The 20,313-nt window shown below is 57.4% G+C and overlaps 1 protein-coding gene across 2 annotated transcripts in view; it reads right to left on the reverse strand.

Annotated features, from left to right (window-relative positions):
- The window catches only part of NOS3 (nitric oxide synthase 3), an 82,320-nt gene that overhangs the window by 36,865 nt on the left and 25,142 nt on the right, over positions 1 to 20,313 (reverse strand). For both annotated transcript variants that reach the window (XM_039523661.1, XM_039523662.1), the window contains exon 11: positions 2,438 to 2,511. In XM_039523661.1, the coding sequence (XP_039379595.1) occupies positions 2,438 to 2,511 (74 nt within the window). The remainder of the gene's footprint in view (positions 1 to 2,437; positions 2,512 to 20,313) is intronic.

The following is a 20,313-nucleotide window of genomic DNA, read 5'->3' on the forward strand; positions in this document are numbered from 1 at the left end:
GACACGCATCTCCACGCCCTGCTGTTCCTGCCACGCCTGGACACGCCTATCCACACCCTGCTGCTCCTGCCACGCCCGGACACACCTATCCACGCCCTGCTGCTCCTGCCACGCCTGGACACGCCTATCCACGCCCTGCTGCTCCTGCCACGCCTGGACACGCCTATCCACGCCCTGCTGCTCCTGCCACGCCCGGACACGCCTATACACGCCCTGCTGCTCCTGCCACACCCGGACACGCCTATCCCTGCCCTGCTGCTCCTGCCATGCCTGGACACGCATCTCCACACCCTGCCAGTCCTGCCATGCCTGGACACGCCTATCCACGCCCTGCTGCTCCTGCCACGCCCAGACATGCATCTCCACACCCTGCCAGTCCTGCCACGCCTGGACACGCCTATCCACGCCCTTCTGCTCCTGCCATGCCCAGACAAGCATCTCCACACCCTGCCAGTCCTGCCACGCCTGGACACGCCTATCCACGCCCTGCTGCTCCTGCCACGCCCGGTCACGCCTATACACGCCCTGCTGCTCCTGCCACACCTGGACATGCCTATCCCTGCCCTGCTGCTCCTGCCACGCCCGGACATGCATCTCCACACCCTGCCAGTCCTGCCATGCCCAGACACGCCTATCCACGCCCTGCTGCTCCTGCCACGCCCGGACATGCCTATCCATGCCCTGCTGCTCCTGCCATGCCTGGACACGCGTCGTCACACCATGCCAGTCCTGCCACGCCCGGACACACCTATCCACGCCCTGCTGCTCCTGCCGTGCCCGGACATGCCTATCCATGCCCTGCTGCTCCTGCCACGCCCGGACATGCCTATCCACGCCCTGCTGCTCCTGCCACGCCCGGACATGCCTATCCATGCCCTGCTGCTCGTGCCACGCCTGGACATGCATCTCCACACCCTGCCAGTCCTGCCACGCCCAGACACGCCTATCCACGCCCTGCTGCTCCTGCCACGCCCGGACATGCTTATCCATGCCCCGCTGCTTCTGCCATGCCTGGACACGCGTTGTCACACCATGCCAGTCCTGCCACGCCCGGACACACCTATCCACGCCCTGCTGCTCCTGCCATGCCCGGACATGCCTATCCATGCCCTGCTGCTCCTGCCACGCCTGGAGACACCTATCCATGCCCTGCTGCTCCTGCCATGCCCAGACACGCCTATCCACGCCCTGCTGCTCCTGCCACGCCCGGACACACCTATCCACGCCCTGCTGCTCCTGCCACGCCCGGACACGCATCTCCACAGCCTGCCAGTCCTGCCACGCCCGGACACACCTATCCACGCCCTGCTGCTCCTGCCACGCCCGGACACGCATCTCCACACCCTGCCAGTCCTGCCACGCCCGGACACGCCTATCCACACCCTGCTGCTCCTGCCACGCCCAGACACGCATCTCCACAACCTGCCAGTCCTGCCACGCCTGGACACGCCTATCCAGGCCCTGCTGCTCCTGCCACACCCGGACACGCATCTCCACAACCTGCCAGTCCTGCCACGCCTGGACACGCCTATCCAGGCCCTGCTGCTCCTGCCACACCCGGACATGCCTATCCACGCCCTGCTGCTCCTGCCACACCCGGACATGCCTATCCATGCCCTGCTGCTCCTGCCATGCCCGGACACGCATCTCCACACCCTGCCAGTCCTGCCACGCCCGGACACGCCTATCCATGCCCTGCTGCTCCTGCCATGCCCGGACATGCATCTCCACGCCCTGCTGCTCCTGCCACGCCCAGACACGCATCTCCACAACCTGCCAGTCCTGCCATGCCTGGACACGCCTATCCACGCCCTGCTGCTCCTGCCACACCCGGACATGCCTATCCACGCCCTGCTGCTCCTGCCACACCCGGACATGCCTATCCATGCCCTGCTGCTCCTGCCATGCCTGGACACACCTATCCACACCCTGCTGCTCCTGCCATGCCTGGACATGCATTTTCACACCATGCCAGTCCTGCCACACCCGGACACACATCTCCACACCCTGCCGGTCCTGCCACACCCAGACACACCTCTCCATGCTCTGCTGGTCCTGCCACATTCAGACACGCGTCTCCGCGCCCTGTTGGTCCTGCCATGCCCAGACACGCATCTCCGTGCCCTGCCGGTCCTGCCACGGCCAGACACGCCTGTCTATGGCCCTGAGGGGGGCGCGGGATGGGGGTAGGGGCAGTGTGAGGTCCCAGGACTGAGAAGGGGAGTTCTGAGGGGATGGGCTCTGACCTTTCTTATCCCTTACACTTCCGCCTTCCACCCAGGGCCCTCGCTCCCCCATCCCACCCCCTGCTCATGGTCCCCGCACCCCCGCCCGCTCATAGTGCCCTTACCCTCCCCACCTGCTGCCCCCCACCCCTCATGCTCCTCCCACCCCACCCCTCTCCCCACCCCCACCCCGGGGCCAGCCTGGCACCTACTTGGCCACTTCTTTGAAGGTTTTCTTCCTGGTGACACTGGTGCCCTTCGAGGTATAAACCTTCCAGGCGTCCGGCTGCAAAAGAACCAGCCAGGTCAGCCCCGGGCAGCCGTGGGGAGGGGGCGGGGAGCGGCTATGCAGCCCACCAGGGCCTGGGACCGGCCAGCCCCACTGTGCAGGAGGATGGGAAGTGGCTGGCTGTGCAGCACCCCAGGGAGGTGCTGGTGGGAGCCCCTGTTGGGGGGCTGGGCCTGCGTGGGGCTGCCTGGGAAGGAGAAGGTGTGTCTGGGGAGATGTGTTCCCTTGGGTGGCACTGGGGGGGCTGGGGGAGGGGTGATCCTGGGAGGTGGGGCAGTCCCTGGGGGGGAGGGACGATCCGGGCAGGGCCGGATTAACTCTCTTGTGGGCCCCGGGCTATTCGATTTTGTGGGGCCCCCGTATACAAGTCTTTAACGCTGTACTGAACCTGCCTTTCATTAATATAAAGCCGTTCTGCGGTTACATTTCAGCCTTAAAACCTGTAGAATACAGGGAATTCAACCTAGCTCCTTCTTACCTTAGAAACACTGCCTCCCTTCCTGTAACCGTTGTTCTTCGAGATGTGTTCGTCATGTCCATTCCAATCAGCTGTGCACCACGGGCACGCCAGCCGCAAGATTTCCCCCCAAGCAGCAACCGTCAGGTCGGCCTGGGCGCCCCCTGGAGTCGCGCCTTCCTGGGGTCCTGCCGACCTGCCACCCCCTCAGGCCCTTCTTGCCGGCTGCTCCGACAGAGGGGTCGGAGGGTGGGTATTGGAATGGACGTGAACAACACATCTGGAAGAACAACAGTTACGAGAAGATGAATAATCGGCTTTTTCCACCACTCACTCTCGAGTGCTTGTTCATGTCAATTCATATCATGTGAGTCACAAGCCCAAGTTCAGGAGGCGCAGTCAGAGTCGTGCATTGATTGGAGCACGGCTCATCCGAAGGCGGCATCGTCTCTGGCCTGCTGCATAATCGCACAGCGCGTGGTAGAAGTGTGGATGGGGGACCACGTCACCGCTCTGCAGATTTCCTGAGTGGGAACTGTCACGGAGTCCCCACCAAGCCAGGCAGGACTCTGGGGAGCCCCCTCTCCCTCAGAGCAGCCTGTCCCCAGGGCAAGAAGCTCCCACGGCTTCACCTCCTGGGTCTCTCCTGGGAGCATTCAGCATCCTCTGCCCCTCCGTGCGCTTCCCCCAGCGAGTCCGCCCAGGCGGGGTCCTGGGGCAGCCACAGGGTCCTGCCCCCGCACTGCGCAGTCAGACGTGACTCTCAGCCAGCCGGGGACACAGAGGTTTATTCGATGACAGGAACATGGTCTAAAACAGAGCTTGTAGGTACCGAGAACGGGACCCCTCAGCTTGGTCCATTCTGGGGCCCAGCGAGCCAGACAACCCCATCTGGACTTCACTTCCCGTCCCCAGCCAGCTCCAAACTGACTCCCCGTCCAGCCCGTCCTCTCTGGCCTTTGTCTCTTTCCCGGGCCAGGAGGTCACCTGATTCCTTTGTTCTCCCACACCTTTAGCATCCCCTTGCAGGGGGGGGGAAGGGCCCCGGCCATTAGTTGCCAGGAGACTGAGTGTCAGCCATTTATTTGCACTGGCCCACCATCTAGAGACTTAAGAAATGCATACGGGAAACTGAGGCACCCACACAGTATTCAGAGGAAACATTAAGAACAGTCCCACTTTGTCACAGGAACCTGAGGCAGGAATGCTGTTGATGGTGGAGTGTGCAGTGATTGGGGGTGCGGGAACCCCTGCCAGGCTGTAGCACTCGCGGATGCAGGATGTAATCCACGATGAAATGCATTGTGACGACATGGGTAGGCCTTTCCATTCTGTCTGCCACCGCCATGAACAGCTGGACCGATTTTCTGCTTCGTTCTCTCAATGTAGAAAGCTAGCACGCAGTGGAGTGCTCCCTGCTCCTAGAATGTGGCTTAGGGTAGAACACCGGGAGAAAGCTCTCCTGGTTAATGTGAAACTGTGATACCACCTTTGGGAAGAAAGCAGGAGGAGATCTGAGCTGCACCTTATCCTTATAGAACACAGTATAAGGGGGCTCTGAGGTTAGGGCCTTGAGTTCAGACACCCTCCTGGCCAAGGTTATCGCCACCAGGATCGCCACCCTGTAAGAGAGGTACAGCAGGGAGCACATCGCCAAGGGCTCAAAGGGGAATCCCGTGAGTCTAGACAGGACCAGGTTGAGGTCCCAGACCAGGACACGCTGATGGATATTAGGGTAGAGCCTGTCGAGCCCTTTTAAGAACAGGCTGACTGTCAGGTTAGCAAACACAGAAAGGCCCTTCTCGCCTGGGTGAAAGGCCGAAATGGCAGCTAAGTGCACCCTTATTGACGATAACAAAAGCCCCTGCTGCTTCAGATGTAGGAGGTAGTCCAAAATAAGCTGCACTGAAGCTAGTGTCGGGCACAAATGATGCTGTGCTGACCAGATTGAAAATCTCACCCACTTGGCAAGGTATGTGTCTCTCTTAGATGGTTTTCTGCTGCCAAGGAGGACCTGTCAAACTTGGTCTGAACAGGAAAGCTCCATTGAGTTCAACCATGGAGCTTCCACACTGTGAGGTGAAACAACTCGAGGTTCGGATGTTGAAGACGACCATGATCTTGTGTTAGAAGGTCCGGGAAGAGTGGCAGGGTGATCGGGGCTTCCACGGACATGTCTAGGAGAGATGTGTACAAGTGCTGATGGGGCCAAGCTGGTGGTATTAATATGACCTGAGCGCATTCCCTCCGGATCTTGAGGAGCACCTTGTGAATGAGCAGTATTGGCAGAAAGGCGTATAGGAGACAACATCCCCAATGGAGGAGGAACGCGTCCGCGCTGGAGCCCGGGCTGTGATTTTGGAAGGAGCAGAACTGCTGGCACTTCATTGTATCACTTGGCGAATAGGTCTATCTGGGGAAATCCCCACCCCTGGAAGATTTAAATTGTGACGGCCAGGTGGAAGGACCACTCATGGCCATGAAACAACCTGCTGAGGTGGTCCACCAGCGTGTTCTGTACCCTGAGGAGGTATGACACTTGCAGGTGTATTAAATGTTCTACACAGAAGTCCCACAGCATGAGGGCTTCCTGGCAGAGGGGCGAGGAGTGTGCATCCCGTTTGTTGATATAGAACAGGAGTCGGCAACCTTTCAGCAGTGCTGCGCCGAGTCTTCATTTAGTCACTCTGATTTAAGGTTTCACGCGCCAGTCATACATTTTAACATTTTTAGAAGGTCTCTCTCTATAAGTCTATAATATATAACTAAACTATTGTTGTGTGTAAAGTAAATAAGGTTTTTAAAATGTTTAAGAAGCTTCATTTAAAATGCAGAGCCCCCCAGAGCAGTGGCCAGGACCCAGGCAGTGTGAGTGCCACTGAAAATCAGCTCGTGTGGCGCCTTCAGCACACGTGCCATAGGTTGTCTACCCCTGATATAGAACATTGCTGTGGTGTTGTCCATCATGACTGATACACATTGTCCCGTTAAGTGTGCCCGGAAGGTCTGGCACACCAGGTGCACCACTCTCAGCTCTCTGACATTGATGTGGAGAGCCAGATCTGCCTGAGACCAGAGACCTTGAGTCCTGCGGTCTCCCAGATGTGCTCCCCAGCCCAAGTCTGATGCGTCCATCACTAGTGACAGAGACAGCTGTGGAGTGGCGAAGGGGACCCCTGAGCACACCTCCTGAAGGTCAAGCCACCGCAGGAGGGGTCGAGGACCAGGCGAGGCAGGGTCACAATCCTGTCCAGGCTGCCCCTGGCCGGGCGGTACACTGACGCAAGCCACGACTGAAGAGGTCGAAGCCCAAGCCTGGCATGCTGCACCATGTTGGTACAGGCAGCCATGTGTCCAAGAAGCTTCAGGCAGTTTCTTGCTGTGGTGGTGGGAAACTGTCTGAGGCCTCGAATGATACTGGCCAGGGTCTGGAACCTCGTTTGTGGCAGGTATGCCCTGGCCTGGGTCAAGTCCAATATTGCCCCGATAAATTCTATCCTCTGGACCAGGGACAGAGTCGATTTTGCTTCGTTTAGAAGGAGATCCAGGCTGGCCCTGATGAATTTGACTTGAGCTTCCACTTGGGTCCTGGAGTGGCTCTTGATCAGCCAGTCGTTGAGGTACGGGAACACCTGTACCTGGTGTCTGCACAGGAATGCAGCGACGACTGCCACACACTTGGTGAAGGCTCGAGGTGCTGCTGACAGGCCGAACGGGAGAACTGTAAATTGGGAGTGGGTGTTGTTCACCACAAACCTGAGGTACTTCCTGTGGGGCTGGGTGACCGCGATATGAAAGTACACGTCCTTCAAGTCGAGGGTGGCTCACCAGTCTGCTGGATCCAGGGAGCGGATGATGGAGGCCAAGGAGACCACACGGAACTTGAATTTCTTCTGGACCTGCAGGAATTCAACAGGATCGTGGACGGGCCTGAGGCCACCTTCGGCTTTCGGTATTAGGAAATACTGGGAATAGAAGCCCTTGCCCCTGTACTCCTGAGAACCTCCTCCACTGCCCCTGGCGAAAGGAGCGACAGCACCTCCTGGGTAAGGAACTGCTCATGAGAAGCGTCCCTGAAGAGGGATGGGGAAGGGGTGTGGAAGGGTGGGAGGGCACAGAATTGGATGGAGTATCCCCTGTCTATCATGTGGAGCACCCAGCAGTCCAAGGTGATACGGGACCATGCACAGTAGAAAGGGGACAGTCGGGACAAGAAGGTAAGGCAGGGTGGATCCAATCTTTGGTGTGGTACGCCGTCCTCGACCGTACCTTCAAAGGCTGGTTTGGGCCCTGAAGATGGCTTGGGTTGTCCTGAGCCCTGGCCGGAGGGTTGATGCGGCCTTCTCCTACCTGTCCTGTTTCTTCTTCTGGACCCGTCCTGGAGGTTCTGGTGACCGAACTGCTGAGGAGGCTGCAGACGGAAGTGTCTCCGCTGCGTTCACAGTGTGTAGAGGCCCAGGACCTGAGGGTGGCTCTGGAGTCCTTTCGGCTGTTCAGCTTCTTGTCTATTTTCTCAAAAAAAAAGTCTCACCCTCAAAAGGCAGGTCTTGTATGGTCTGCTGGGCCTCATAGGGGAGCCCAGAAACCTGGAGCCATGAGCCCCTTCTCATGGCCACTCCTGTGGCCATAACCCTGGTGGCAGCATCTGCCCCATCAAATGCTACCTGCAGGGACACCCTGGAGTCAGTCTCCCCTACTCAACCAAAGCTGAAAATTTGGCACGGGACCCCAAGGGGAGCAACTCTGTGAAGTTAGCCATCGCCGAGCAGGTATTGTAGGTATCTGCTGACGATGGCCTGTTGGTTCAATATTCAGAGTTGCAGTTCCCCTGTTGAGTTCACCTTTCGCCTGAATAGGTCTAGCTTTTTAGTGTCCTTATTCGTGGGGGAAGGGCCCTGAAAGCCTTGCCTCTCCCGCTGGTTAGCAGCGTCCACCACCAGCGAGTCAGGCTGGGGTGGGGGTAGAGGTGCTCATAACCCCTGGAGGGCACACAGTACTGGCGTTCGTTCCGCTTGGCAGTGGGTGGCAGCGAGGCCGGGGTCTGCCACAGAGTCTTGGTCATGTCTGTGATTGTCTTTATCAGGGATAAGGTGATACGGCTGAAGGGGCCAGAGGGAGCCAGGATATCCACCATAGGGTCTGCATCATCTACTACTTCCTCCGCCTTAATACCCAGACCCTGGGCGACTCGGCACAGCAGCTGCTGCAACACCCTGGAGTCTTCCAGAGCTGGGGCTACGGAAGCGCCCGCCAGTGCCTCATCTGGTGCAGAGAAGGAGGAGGCCACCAGAGGAGGTGGTTGCGGTCGGTTGGCCTGGTCCCAGTGCCACGAAGGGTGTTGGTATTGGTGGTCATGTTGGATCCCGCGCCGGTGCTGGTGTAGATTCCTGGTGTAGCATCTGCACTGGGGTCCTCGTGGATACCGTGGCAGCCACAGGCATCAACTTTCAGCCTCGACTCCGCCCCCTCCCTGCCTCTCCTGGACCCCTCCCCAAATCCCCGCCCCAGCTCCGCCTCTTCCCCGAGCGCACCGCATTCCTCCAACTCCCCCCTCCCTCCCAGCGCTTGCTGCACGAAACAGCTGTTTTGCAGCGCAAGCTCTGCGTGCGGGGGGGAGAAGCAGGACACACCAGCACTCGCGGTGGAGGCGGAGACGGAGGTGAGCTGGGGCAGGGGGGTGGGGCCATGGGGAGCTGCCAGGGGGTGCTGACCACCCACCAATTTTTCCCTGTCGGCGCCTGTGGCCGCAGCCAACGTTGATGCTGGTGCCAGTGCCGTTGTTGGTGCCGAAGGCGCAGCTGGCACTGTAGAAGCAGTCTGAGCTGCTGACGCCTCCGGTGCTGAAGGCGTCCTCGAGGGCAGCGCCGTGGTCGGTGCCAATGTCGGTGACGGTGCCATGGCTGACCGCGTTGTCTCTGGAGGTACTGCCTCAGTCGCTGGTCATGGTGGGACAAACGTTGCAGATGCCACTGATGCAGCTCCTGAATGGGACCCCTGGCTCCAGCCATGGCCTTGATTGAAAGCCCACGGAGTCCAAAAGGGCCACTGAGCCGGGTTCAGCCATTCTGAGGGCCACTGTGTCGGGTGGGACCCCCTGTGGTGCCGTGATCTGGACCTTCTGCTCCTGCTATAGTCCGAGCGGTACGAGTCTGAATAGGAGGACCAGGGTGGCGCTGCACCTCTCGACGTAGTGTCAGGAGCCTGAGGACCCACTGCGCTCCCTGGATGGAGGCGCTGGCATCGGGGGGTGCCAAGGTGACAGGGATCGGCGTGACATTGTTGCTAGCTTTCCCTTAGACTGAACGGGGTGCCGGGACGGAGCCTGCCTCGGAGGCAAGAACGGCACCATGAGTCTCAGCAGGTCCTGCACTGCCTCGAAAGCCTCCGGGATGGACGGGAGCAGCAGGTGCTCCGAGGGGTTCGGCGAGTGCGATGGGCCCGGACTCGACTGCCTCGCTTGGGCAGGAGTCGACGTAGCCCCATTCTGAGGTCCCGAGCCGTGGCCTGACTGAGGTTTCACTGGTGGCTGGTCCCTGGGTCTTGCCAAGAGAGATCGGCCTCTTTCCGTCTTCTTCTTCTGTGCTGGCGATTGGGGACTGGTGCCGAAGGCTGGAATGCCCGAGAGGCTCCATGATGATGCCCAGCCTCCTCGGCAGTGTCTTTCTTCGACGCCGGATCTCTTGAAGATGGTGCCAGCACGCTCTGTGCCGAAGGAGACGTGCTGGGAGCAGGATCCCTGGTACCCGGATCTGACTGAGGTCGGAGAGCTGCCTCCATGAGGAGGATTTTAGCCACTGCTCCCTCTCTTAAAGAGTTCTTGGTCAGAATTCCCAATAGGTCTCTTTGGTGACCCTCACCCAGACAGCGGAAACAGGAGGTGTGTGGGGGGGTCACTTTTAGGCATACGCTTCACACAGTCCTGGCAAATCTTGAAGCCTGGGGATTGCGGCATTCTCCGGTGACAATGAAAAGGGGGGAGGGACGATGGGGGAATGTTCTTAATGTATTCTCTGAATACCATGTGGGTGCCTCAGTTTCCCCTATGCATTTCTTAGGTATCTAGTTGGGGGATCAGGGTGTGTGATTGTTGCAGAGCCCAAGAAGGCCCCTGTGATACTGTCTGCACAGAGAATGGCGACACCCTGTCTCCTGGCAACTGATGGCCTGGGCCCCTCCCCTGCAAGGTGCCAACTGAAGGTGTTGGAGACAGAGAGATCAGGTGACCCCCTGGCCCGGGAAAGGGACAAAGCCCAGAGAGGAGGGGCTGGAGAGTGAGTCAGTCTGGAGCTGGCTGGGGACGAGGAGTGAAGGGCAGACGTGGGGGTCTGGCTCACTGCCCCCCAGAATGGACCCGGCCGAGGGGTCCGGTTCTCTGTACCTACAAGCTCTGTTTTAGACCCTGTTCCTGTCATCTAATAAACCTCTGTGTTACTGGCTGGCTGAGAGTCACGTCTGACTGCGAAGTGGGGGGGCAGGACCCGGTGGCTTCCCCAGGACCCCGCCTGGGCGGACTCGCTGTGGGAAGCGCACGGAGGGGCAGAGGATGCTGAATGCTCCAAGGAGAGACCCAGGAGGTGAAGCCGTGGGAGCTTCTTGCCCTGCAGACAGGCTGCTCCGAGGGAGAGGAGGCTCCCCAGAGTCCTGCCTGGCTTGGTGGGGAGCAGTTCCAGAGCATCGCCCGGGGACTCCATGACACCCCCCCATAACTGAAACTTATAAGTGGGTATTCACCCACGAAAGCCCATGCTGCAAAACGTCTGTTAGTCTATAAGGTGCCACAGGATTCTTTGCTGCTTCTACAGAACCAGACTAACACAGCTACCCCTCTGATACTTAACTATGCTATACTAACTGTGACAGAATAGGGAGTTGTGACGTTATGAGTCTGATCTAATATCTCATTGGAAGGTGACAGGGCCAGAAAAGGTTAATTAACTCACAGACTGACCTGACCCATGGCCGAACTTTAGAGACTGGTTAGGAAGATACTAAATGACTAGAGCTTTGAGATGCAGCCGGCATTGGTAGAGGTAGAAGGGGAGGTGTTAGCTCAGGTCTTGGGATGTCAGCAAACAAGTCTTGTCTATCGCTAGAGCTTTGATTCAAAGACCAAACAAGGAATATTAACATTTAGGAAGATACTTGAGTGAAATAGTATTATTGTCTGTGTGTCTCTTTGAAGGTTGTGGTGACCTGTATCTGAACTGTTTAATGGATAAATTACTCTGTGCTAATTGCCAGGATGTTTGGGAGAAGGAGTTAAGCCTATTGTTTTCTCAGGCCGAAAGGCTGCTGGAAATGTATAAGAACCTGGGTCACGATCCTGCTTCATCTCAGATCTGCTTTGGGTTTCAAGAGGGGGAAACCTTAAGCCCCAAGGATTGAGATCCCCAGTCACTGACTGGAGCCACCCTGAACATGGACATTGGACTGTAACCTCTGGACTATTTCTAAAAGGACTTTTGGCAACTACAAGCTCATCTCTGCTGTGTCTGAACCTCAAGAATTGAATTCAAGTCTGTCTGTAGATTGATCTTTTAACCAACACTCTCTCACTTTTCTTTTTTAATAAATGTTAGCTTAGTTAATAAGAATTGGCTATAGCGTGTATTTTGGGTCAGATCTAAGTTATAATTGGACCTGGGTATGTGGCTGATCCTTTGGGGTTGGAAGAACCTTTTCATTTCTATGATATAAGATTTTCAGGAATCATCATCATATGCTTGACAGGTGTGTCTGGACGGAGGCCTGAGGCTGGGCACTTTAAGGGAACTGCGTGGTTTGGATTTCTAAGTGACCAGTGAGGTGCTATAGAAGCTGTTTTGTGCTGGTTGGTAAATCTAAGTATTGGAATATCCACCAGCATTTGGGGTTTGTCTGCCCCGTTTTGTTTGCAGTTCACCCTAATTGAGTGACCTCAGCTGGCTCCCACGGGCAGCACCGTCACAGTGGCGTAGTCGTGCTTGGATCCACAGAACCAGGTCAATTAAGCTTTGGGTCAGAACCCCGCGCTATCCACATTTGAATTTTGGTATTGAGAGTTTGGTTGGTTAAAGAGCAGTTGCAATGGATGAGCAAAGAGCATATGAGGGTCTTGATAAAAAAAGATCTGTGTTCAGAAAAGGGGATAAGCTTTAGAAAGAAAGCCACAAATCAAGAACTGGGAGAGCTGTTAATGGCCAGTGATCAGGAGGCAGGAGCACGGCCCTTACCTGAGGCTACAGAAGATGCAGAAGCAATTAGAATGCAAAAGGCAGCAAATAAACTGCAACTGGAGCATGAACAGAAACTAGCAGATCTTCGATTGCTGGAAAAACAAAAAATAGCTGAATTAGAGAAAGAAGCTGCTGAGAGGGAGAAAGAAGCTGATAAAAGAAAGAAGGAGGCTGACGAGAGAGAAGAAAGAGCTCATAAGGGGCGCATGGAGCTGCTGGCTGCTGAGAAGAGGGTTCGCCAGATGCGACAAGAAAGTGCCAGACTTCAGCTCCAAGTCAAAGAAGCAAGGGAAGAACAGCAGAGACTGTATCCTCTTGAAAGTCCAGTTTGTAACAATGTTGGTATGTTGTATAACTCCGAGCAGTTGTCTGGTGTAACTAAACGCACCCCAACACGGCCACCTGTTATGTCAATGCTGTTACTGCGAGTTCAGTAGAAGGTGGCTCCATACATTGTGCCAGGGCTCTGTACGGGAGTGGTCATGGAACATTCCTAGAGAGTGTAAAGGTCAATGGTAAAAGCTGTGTAGGGCAAATGATGGCTTCTACCATCACTCTTGTTAAAGCAGAGCTGGTCAAAGAGGAAGATGATTTGCCAAATCAGAGTGTGAATGTTGTGGTTCTCTATGGGTACGTCTACACTACCCGCCAGATCGGCGGGTAGCGATCGGTTTATCGGGGATCGATACATCGCGTCTCATCTAGACGCAATATATTGATCCCCGAACACGCGCCCGTCGACTCCGGAACTCCACCAGGGCGAGCGGCGGTAGCGGAGTCGATGGGGGAGCCGCGGCCGTCGATCCTGCGCCGTGAGGGCGGGAGGTAAGTCAAACTAAGAGACTTCGACTTCAGCTACGCTATTCCCGGAGCTGAAGTTGTGTATCTTAGATCGACCCCCCCAGTGTAGACCAGGCCTATGAGTTTACTGTCCGTGTGCCTTTAGCCAGAATCCACCTCGAATGGAACGGGGCTCAGCATGAAGTGAGAGCTGGGTCAGGAAGTTATTGCCTAAGGATCTTTTGATTGGGGAAGATGTTAAAGTTTTGTTCAGTCCAGGTAGCCAGTCACAGGAGAGGAATGATCTTAAACCTGTGTCTGTCAGCTGGGAGGGGTCAGACTGCTGCCAAGGCCCCTCCTACCTATGGCGGGGTGGGGGGGGGGGGGCTGGAAGAAGCCCAGCAAACCCCGGGGGCACCGTGACCCCCGTGGCCAGCAGAGGATACTCACAACAGAGCCCCCCATCACTTGAGCTGAGGTGGCTGGAATAGGAGAGGGAGATAAAACTGAAAGAGCTGGAGGATCAGGAGAAACAATGGCAGCATGAACTGGGGGAGCGGGAGAAACAATGGCAGCATGAACTGGGAGAGCAGGAAAAGCAGAGGCAGCATGAACTGGGAGAGCAGGAAAAGCAGAGGCAGCATGAACTGGGGGAGCAGGAAAAGCAGAGGCAGCATGAACTGGGGGAGCGGGAAAAGCAGAGGCAGCATGAGCTGGGGGAGCAGGAAAAGCAGAGGCAGCATGAACTGGGGGAGCGGGAAAAGCAGAGGCAGCATGAACTGGGGGAGCGGGAAAAGCAGAGGCAGCATGAACTGGGGGAGCGGGAAAAGCAGAGGCAGCATGAGCTGGAGCTGGTGAGGCAGGGGGGCAGCAGGCCCCTGGCTGCGGTGAGTGAGGGGGGACCCAGGACTGCGCGGAGCTTTGATAAGTGCATCCTGGCCCAGCGTAAGGAGGGGGAGGACATGGGTGACTTCCTGGATGCCTTTGAGACGGCCCGCTTGACCCTGTGTATGGCGTCAGACTCACCACCACTGGCGCCTCCTGCTGGTTGCTCCGGGATTAGCTCAGTGCAGCTCTGGAGCGCCCCCTGCAGGTGGTGTCTTGCCCGTTCTTTGCCCTACTCTGCTGTTTGGGACCCGCGTTGCTCCCCCGCTCAGCGGTGTCCTCTTCAGGAGGCTGCCCTCCGGCAGTGCCCACTGCTCCTTTCTCACTCCCCTTCTGGGGCTCACGGCCGTCCTGTGGCTTGCACCCGCCGCAGGGGCCAGCCACAACCCAAAGTCTGGCCCTCACGTCAGGGCAAGGTGCAGTCTGCCTTGGCCACACTCCTCCACAGCCCGGTGCAGTGCAAGGCGGGGACCCAGGCCCACCCGCTACTCTGGGTCCCGACCCAGGGACCCTCTAGTGGCAGCATCTCTGCCCTGCTTCTCTCCCCTTGTCCGCCAATCGTCCTGGGCCACTTCCCCTTTGGCTCTTGCACCTTCTTGGTCCTTTCCGGCAGGGGCCTGCAGCCTGGCAGGTAACGGACTGGAGCTCCCCCTCCACTCCCCTGAGCCGCCCGGCACTGCTCTGTCTCAGGTGCTGTTCGTGGGAGCCAGTCCTCCTCCCTGGCTTGGCAAGGAGAGACTCCCCTCTGCTCTGCTGGGCAGCTCCTTATATCTCCGCTGCCCCAGCAGCTGCCTCCCGTCCGGCTCCTAATGAGCTTCGCCCTAAGTAGCCGCAGGTTTCCACCGCCTCCCTGGCTGCTTCTGCCCCAGCCCCTGCTGGAGTGGGCCCCCTGCACCACTATGCCCTGTGGACAGGCTCCGGTTTCTCACCCCCTTACTGGACCCCAAAGCCGTGGGGCTGTACAGCCGAATGGAGTGGGGGGAGGCGGGGGACTATGGAAAAGGCCCTGCTAAGCAAGTCTGGGCTGACTCCTGAGGAGCACCAGAAAAAGTTCTGGAGTCAGGATAAAACCCCTGAGTCCCATATCTGGAGCTGACCCTCCGCGTGGAGGGATATGCCCACAAGTGGGCAGACGGGGCCCAGACGAAGGGGGACCTGGTTAAACTGATTGTATTGGAGCAACTGTATGAGTGGTGCCCATCCGACCTGAGGATATGCTTGGGGGACAAAAAGCCAGAGGAGCTGCGACGCGCAGGGCAGCTGGCTGACGAGTTCGTGGACTGCTGGTCGGGGTGGCAGGGAGGAGTCCCAAAAGAATAAGCCCACCATGGTGCAGAGAGAGAGTCACCCTGGGACCCCCCCAAGGGGGGAACCTGGGGAATCCCCTTTCAAGGGGAACAACCGGCGTCAGGACCAACCAGCCGGCTCGAGGGGACCCACGGGACATGGGCTGCTATCACTGTGGCCAGAGAGGCCACATACGGACCCAGTGCCCCAAGCTCAAGGACAGACTGAGCAGACCGAACCCCCACCGGGTTAACTGGGTAGGGACCCAGCCGGACGAGGGGCAGGCTTCCCAGCCAAGGGGGGGTGACAGCCTATCAACTGCTCAGGTGGGAGGAGTTTCCCAGACCAGCTCCTCTCGGGGGCTGGATGCCCCGGACTCAAGGTTCTCAGTTTACAGGGTGGGCGCGGGGCTGTCCCTGCGGAGCGAGTGCCTTGTTCCCCTGGAGGTGGATGGGAGGAAGGTCAATGGATACTAGGATATGGGCGCGGAGGTGACACTGGCCCGGCCCGAGGTGGTGAGTCCAGATTGGGTGGTGCCCAACACCCACCTGACCCTGATGGGTGTGGGCAGGACCCCATTCAAGGGGCTCGTGGTGAGGGTGCATCTGAAATGGGGGGCCAAGGAGGGCCCCAAGGATGTGGGGGTGCACCACCATTTCCCCATTGAGGTGTTGATGGGGGGTGATGTAGAGGACTGGCCAAGCAACCCCCAGGGTGCCCTGGTCGTGACCCATAGCCAGAGCCGGCGAGGGGCACAACGTCCTGACATTGGGGAGGGTACCTCCCTGGAGGCACAGGGCCCTACCCTGGAGGGGAGTGAGTGCCCAGGGACACGGCTCAGGGAGGCTGCGGCCTCAGACCCAGCCAGCGAGAGGGAGCAGGTCCCCATCCCTGTCCCAGCCGCTGAGTTCCAGCCCGAGTTGCAGAAAGATCCCTCCTGGCGGATGGAACGCTAAAGATGATGCTGAAAACCTTCATGAACCAGCACCTGCAGGACGGGGACAAGTACTTACCTCACCTGCTGTTCGCGTACAGGGAAGTGCCCCAGGAGTCTAACAGATTTTCACCTTTTGAACTGTTATATGGAAGAAGGATAAGAGGGACCCTGGACCTGATGAGAGACGAATGGGAGGGGAAGGCCACTCCCGATGGAGAGTCAGTGGTGGAGTATGTCCTGACCTTCCGAGAGAGACTGGCTGAGCTCATGGGCCTGGCCAGGGAGAATCTGGCCCGAGCCCAGAGGAAGCAGAAGGTCTGGTACGACCGCACGGCGCGGGCCCGCGCCTTCGCCACCGGGGACCAAGTGATGGTTCTCATCCCCGTGAGCAAACACAAACTCCAGGCCGCCTGGGAAGATCCTTTCAAGGTTGTCAAGCAACTAAATGAGGTAAACTATGTGGTGGAGCAGTCGAACCAGGCGCACCACCGCCGGGTGTACCATGTGAATATGATGAAGCCGTACTATGACAGGGGGAATGTGGTGTTGGCCGTGTGTGGACATTGGGAGGAGCAGGGAGAGGACGCTTTAGTAGATCTATTTCCTGGGACAAGAGCTGGTTTCCCCCTGGGGGCAATTCCCCTCTCTGATCAGCTAACCCCAGCCCAGCAAGCTGAGATCAGAGGGGTGCTGCATCTATACTGACAGCTGTTTTCCAGCCAGCCTGGGCGCACTAATTTGACTGTCCACTGGGTGGAGACTGGGTCACACCCCCCTATAAGATGCTCCCCTTTTCGGGTTACCGGGAAGACTGCCCAGGACCTGGAAAGAGAGGTCAGGGACATGCTGGCTTTGGGGGTGATCCAGCCGTCCGCCAGCCCTTGGGCCTCACCAGTGGTGCTGGTCCCCAAGAAGGACGGGTCGATCCGGTTCTGTGTGGACTATCGGAAGCTCAATGCCATCACCGTTTCTGATGCCTACCCCATGCCCAAGCCTGACGAGCTCCTAGACAAGCTGGGAGGCGCTCGGTTCCTCACCACCATGGATCTTACAAAGGGCTACTGGCAAGTGCCGCTGGATGCAGATGCCAGGCTGAAATCTGGACCCATGGGAAGGAGACTCTGGAAAAATTCCACCACGATTTCAACAGCTTCCACCCCACCATCAACCTCAGCCTGGACCAATCTACACGGGAGGTCCACTTCCTAGACACTACGGTGCAAATAATTGATGGTCACATTAACACCACCCTATACCGAAAACCTACCGACCGCTATGCCTACCTTCATGCCTCCAGCTTCCATCCCGGGCACACCACAAGATCCATTGTCTACAGCCAAGCACTGAAGTACAACCACATCTGCTCTAACCCCACAGTCAGAGACCAACACCTACAAAATCTCCACCAAGCATTCTCAAAACTACAGTACCCACACAAGGAAATAAGGAGACAGATCAACAGAGCCAGACGTGTACCCAGAAGCCTCCTACTGCAAGACAAACCCAAGAAAGAAACCAACAGGACTCCACTGGCCATCACATACAGTCCCCAGCTAAAACCCCTCCAATGCATCATCAGGGATCTACAACCCATCCTGGAGAATGATCCCACACTTTCACAGGCCTTGGGTGGCAGGCCAGTCCTCGCCCACAGACAACCTGCCAACCTGAAGCATATTCTCACCAGTAACTGCACACCGCACCATAGTAACTCTAGCTCAGGAACCAATCCATGCAACAAACCTCGATGCCAACTCTGCCCACATATCTACACCAGCGACACCATCACAGGACCTAACCAGATCAGCCACACCATCACCGGTTCATTCACCTGCACGTCCGCCAATGTAATATATGCCATCATATGCCAGCAATGCTCCTCTGCTATGAACATCGGCCAAACTGGACAGTCTCTAAGGAAAAGGTTAAATGGACACAAATCAGATATTAGGAATGGCAATATACAAAAACCTGTAGGAGAACACTTCAACCTCCCTGGCCACACAATAGCAGATCTTAAGGTGGCCATCCTCCAGCAAAAAAACTTCAGGACCAGACTCCAAAGAGAAACTGCTGAGCTTCAGTTCATCTGCAAATTTGACACCATCAGCTCAGGATTAAACAAAGACTGTGAATGGCTTGCCAACTACAGAACCAGTTTCTCCTCTCTTGGTTTTCACTCAACTGCTAGAACAGGGCCTCATCCTCCCTGATTGAACTAACCTCGTTATCTCTAGCTTGCTTCTTGCTTGCATATATAAACCTGCCCCTGGAAATTTCCACCACTTGCATCCGAAGAAGTGGGTATTCACCCACGAAAGCTCATGCTGCAGAACGTCTGTTAGTCTATAAGGTGCCACAGGATTCTTTGTTGCTTTTACAGGCTGAAATCGGCCTTTATCACCCCTCTGGTGCTCTATGAGTTCCTGGCCCTGCCCTTCGGCCTCAAGGGAGCGCCGGCCACCTTCCAGCGCCTGGTGGATCAGCTGCTGAGGGGGATGGAGAGTTTTGCTGTGGCGTATATTGACGACATCTGCGTCTTCAGCCAGACCTGGGAGGACCACGTGTCCCAGGTTAGACAAGTGCTGGACCGACTCCGGGAGGCTGGGCTAACCATAAAGGCTGAGAAGTGCAAGGTGGGGATGGCTGAAGTATCTTACCTGGGCCATCGGGTGGGGAGCGGCTGCCTAAAGCCGGAACCGGCCAAGGTGGAGGCGATCAGAGACTGGCCCGCTCTCCAAACCAAAAAGCATGTCCAGGCCTTTATCGGGATGGCGGGGTACTATCGAAGGTTCATGCCCCACTTTAGCGCCATAGCCGCCCCCATCACCAGGCTATGCAAGAAGGGGAAGCCAGACAAGGTGGTCTGCACCGAGCAGTGCCAGGAGGCTCTCCGGGCGCTGAAGGAGGCTCTGGTTAGTGGCCCAGTTCTGGCAAACCCAGACTTTGACAAGCCCTTTCTGGTGTTCACCGACGCCTCAGACACGAGACTGGAGGTGGTGTTGATGCAGGAGGATGAAAAGGGGGAGAGACACCCCATCGTGTACCTGAGCAAGAAGTTGCTACCCCGGGAGCAGAACTACGTGGCCATCGAGAAGGAATGCCTGGCCATGGTGTGGGTCCTTAAGAAACTGGAGCCCTATCTCTTTGGGCGCCACTTCACCGTGTGCACCGACCACTCTCCCCTGACCTGGCTGCACCAGATGAAAGGAGCCAACGCCAAGCTCCTGAGGTGGAGCCTGCTCCTGCAGGACTATGACATGGACGTGGTCCATGTGAAGGGAAGTGCCAACCTGATAGCGGATGCGCTGTCCCGGAGAGGGCGCCCCGAACTTCCCCGGGTCACTGGGCAGAGTGACCCCGCTCAGTTCAGTCTCGGAGGGGGGAGAGGTGTGACGCAGTAGGGAGTATTAACCTGGGAATGTTGCGTGGGAGTTTTACTAGTTTACTGTCTGTATTGATAGGATGGGGGATGAAAATAAGGGTGACTTCACCTGGATGATGAAAGGACGCAGCTTCTTCTGTAACTGACCCAGGAGGGGGCTGGGGCCAGGTGACAACTTCTGCCCAGGAAACTGGACAAAGGCTGGAGGAGGAGCCGGGGGAGGGGTGGCTGGGTGAGACGTCTGGTGGGATGCTCAGAGCCTGGGTCTGGGCTCTCCAGCCCCCAGGGTGGACCTCACTGAGGGGTCCCTGTTTTCTGAACCTACAGGCAGGGCCAGCTCTAGGTAAAAACCTCCGGCAGCACAACTGCTGAAGCGCAAAAAAAAAAAAAAATTGTGCCGCCCCAAGCACATGCTTGGTTTGCTGGTGCCTAGAGCCGGCCCTGCCTACAAGCTCTGGTTTGGGTTGTGTTCCTGTCGGCTAATAACCCCTTGGTGTTACTGGCTGGCTGAGAGTCCCGGGGAATCGCAGGAAGCCGGGGGTGCAGGGCCCCGACTCCCCCACACTCCGTGACACTAACCCACTAGAAGTAACGACCTCCAGCGAAAGTTCTGCTTAGCCGCGCGCCAAAGCAAGAGCCGGGGAAGTCCCAGCTACCGTCCCTGGTGCTGAGAAGGACCTGAGGGGGTGGCGGGTTGGCAGGGCCCTTTATTGGGCACCATGATGGCACCACTCCGGGGGGTGCCCAGGCCGACCCCAGAGATGCTGCTAGGGTGAACGGTGCACGTGTGTGCACACACACCTGATTGGAATGGACATGATCAAGCACTCGAACAGCTGTTAGATTAGTTTCT

This window comes from Mauremys reevesii, linkage group 2 (genome assembly GCF_016161935.1).
Source record: "Mauremys reevesii isolate NIE-2019 linkage group 2, ASM1616193v1, whole genome shotgun sequence".
NCBI classification, from domain to species: Eukaryota; Metazoa; Chordata; order Testudines; family Geoemydidae; genus Mauremys; species Mauremys reevesii.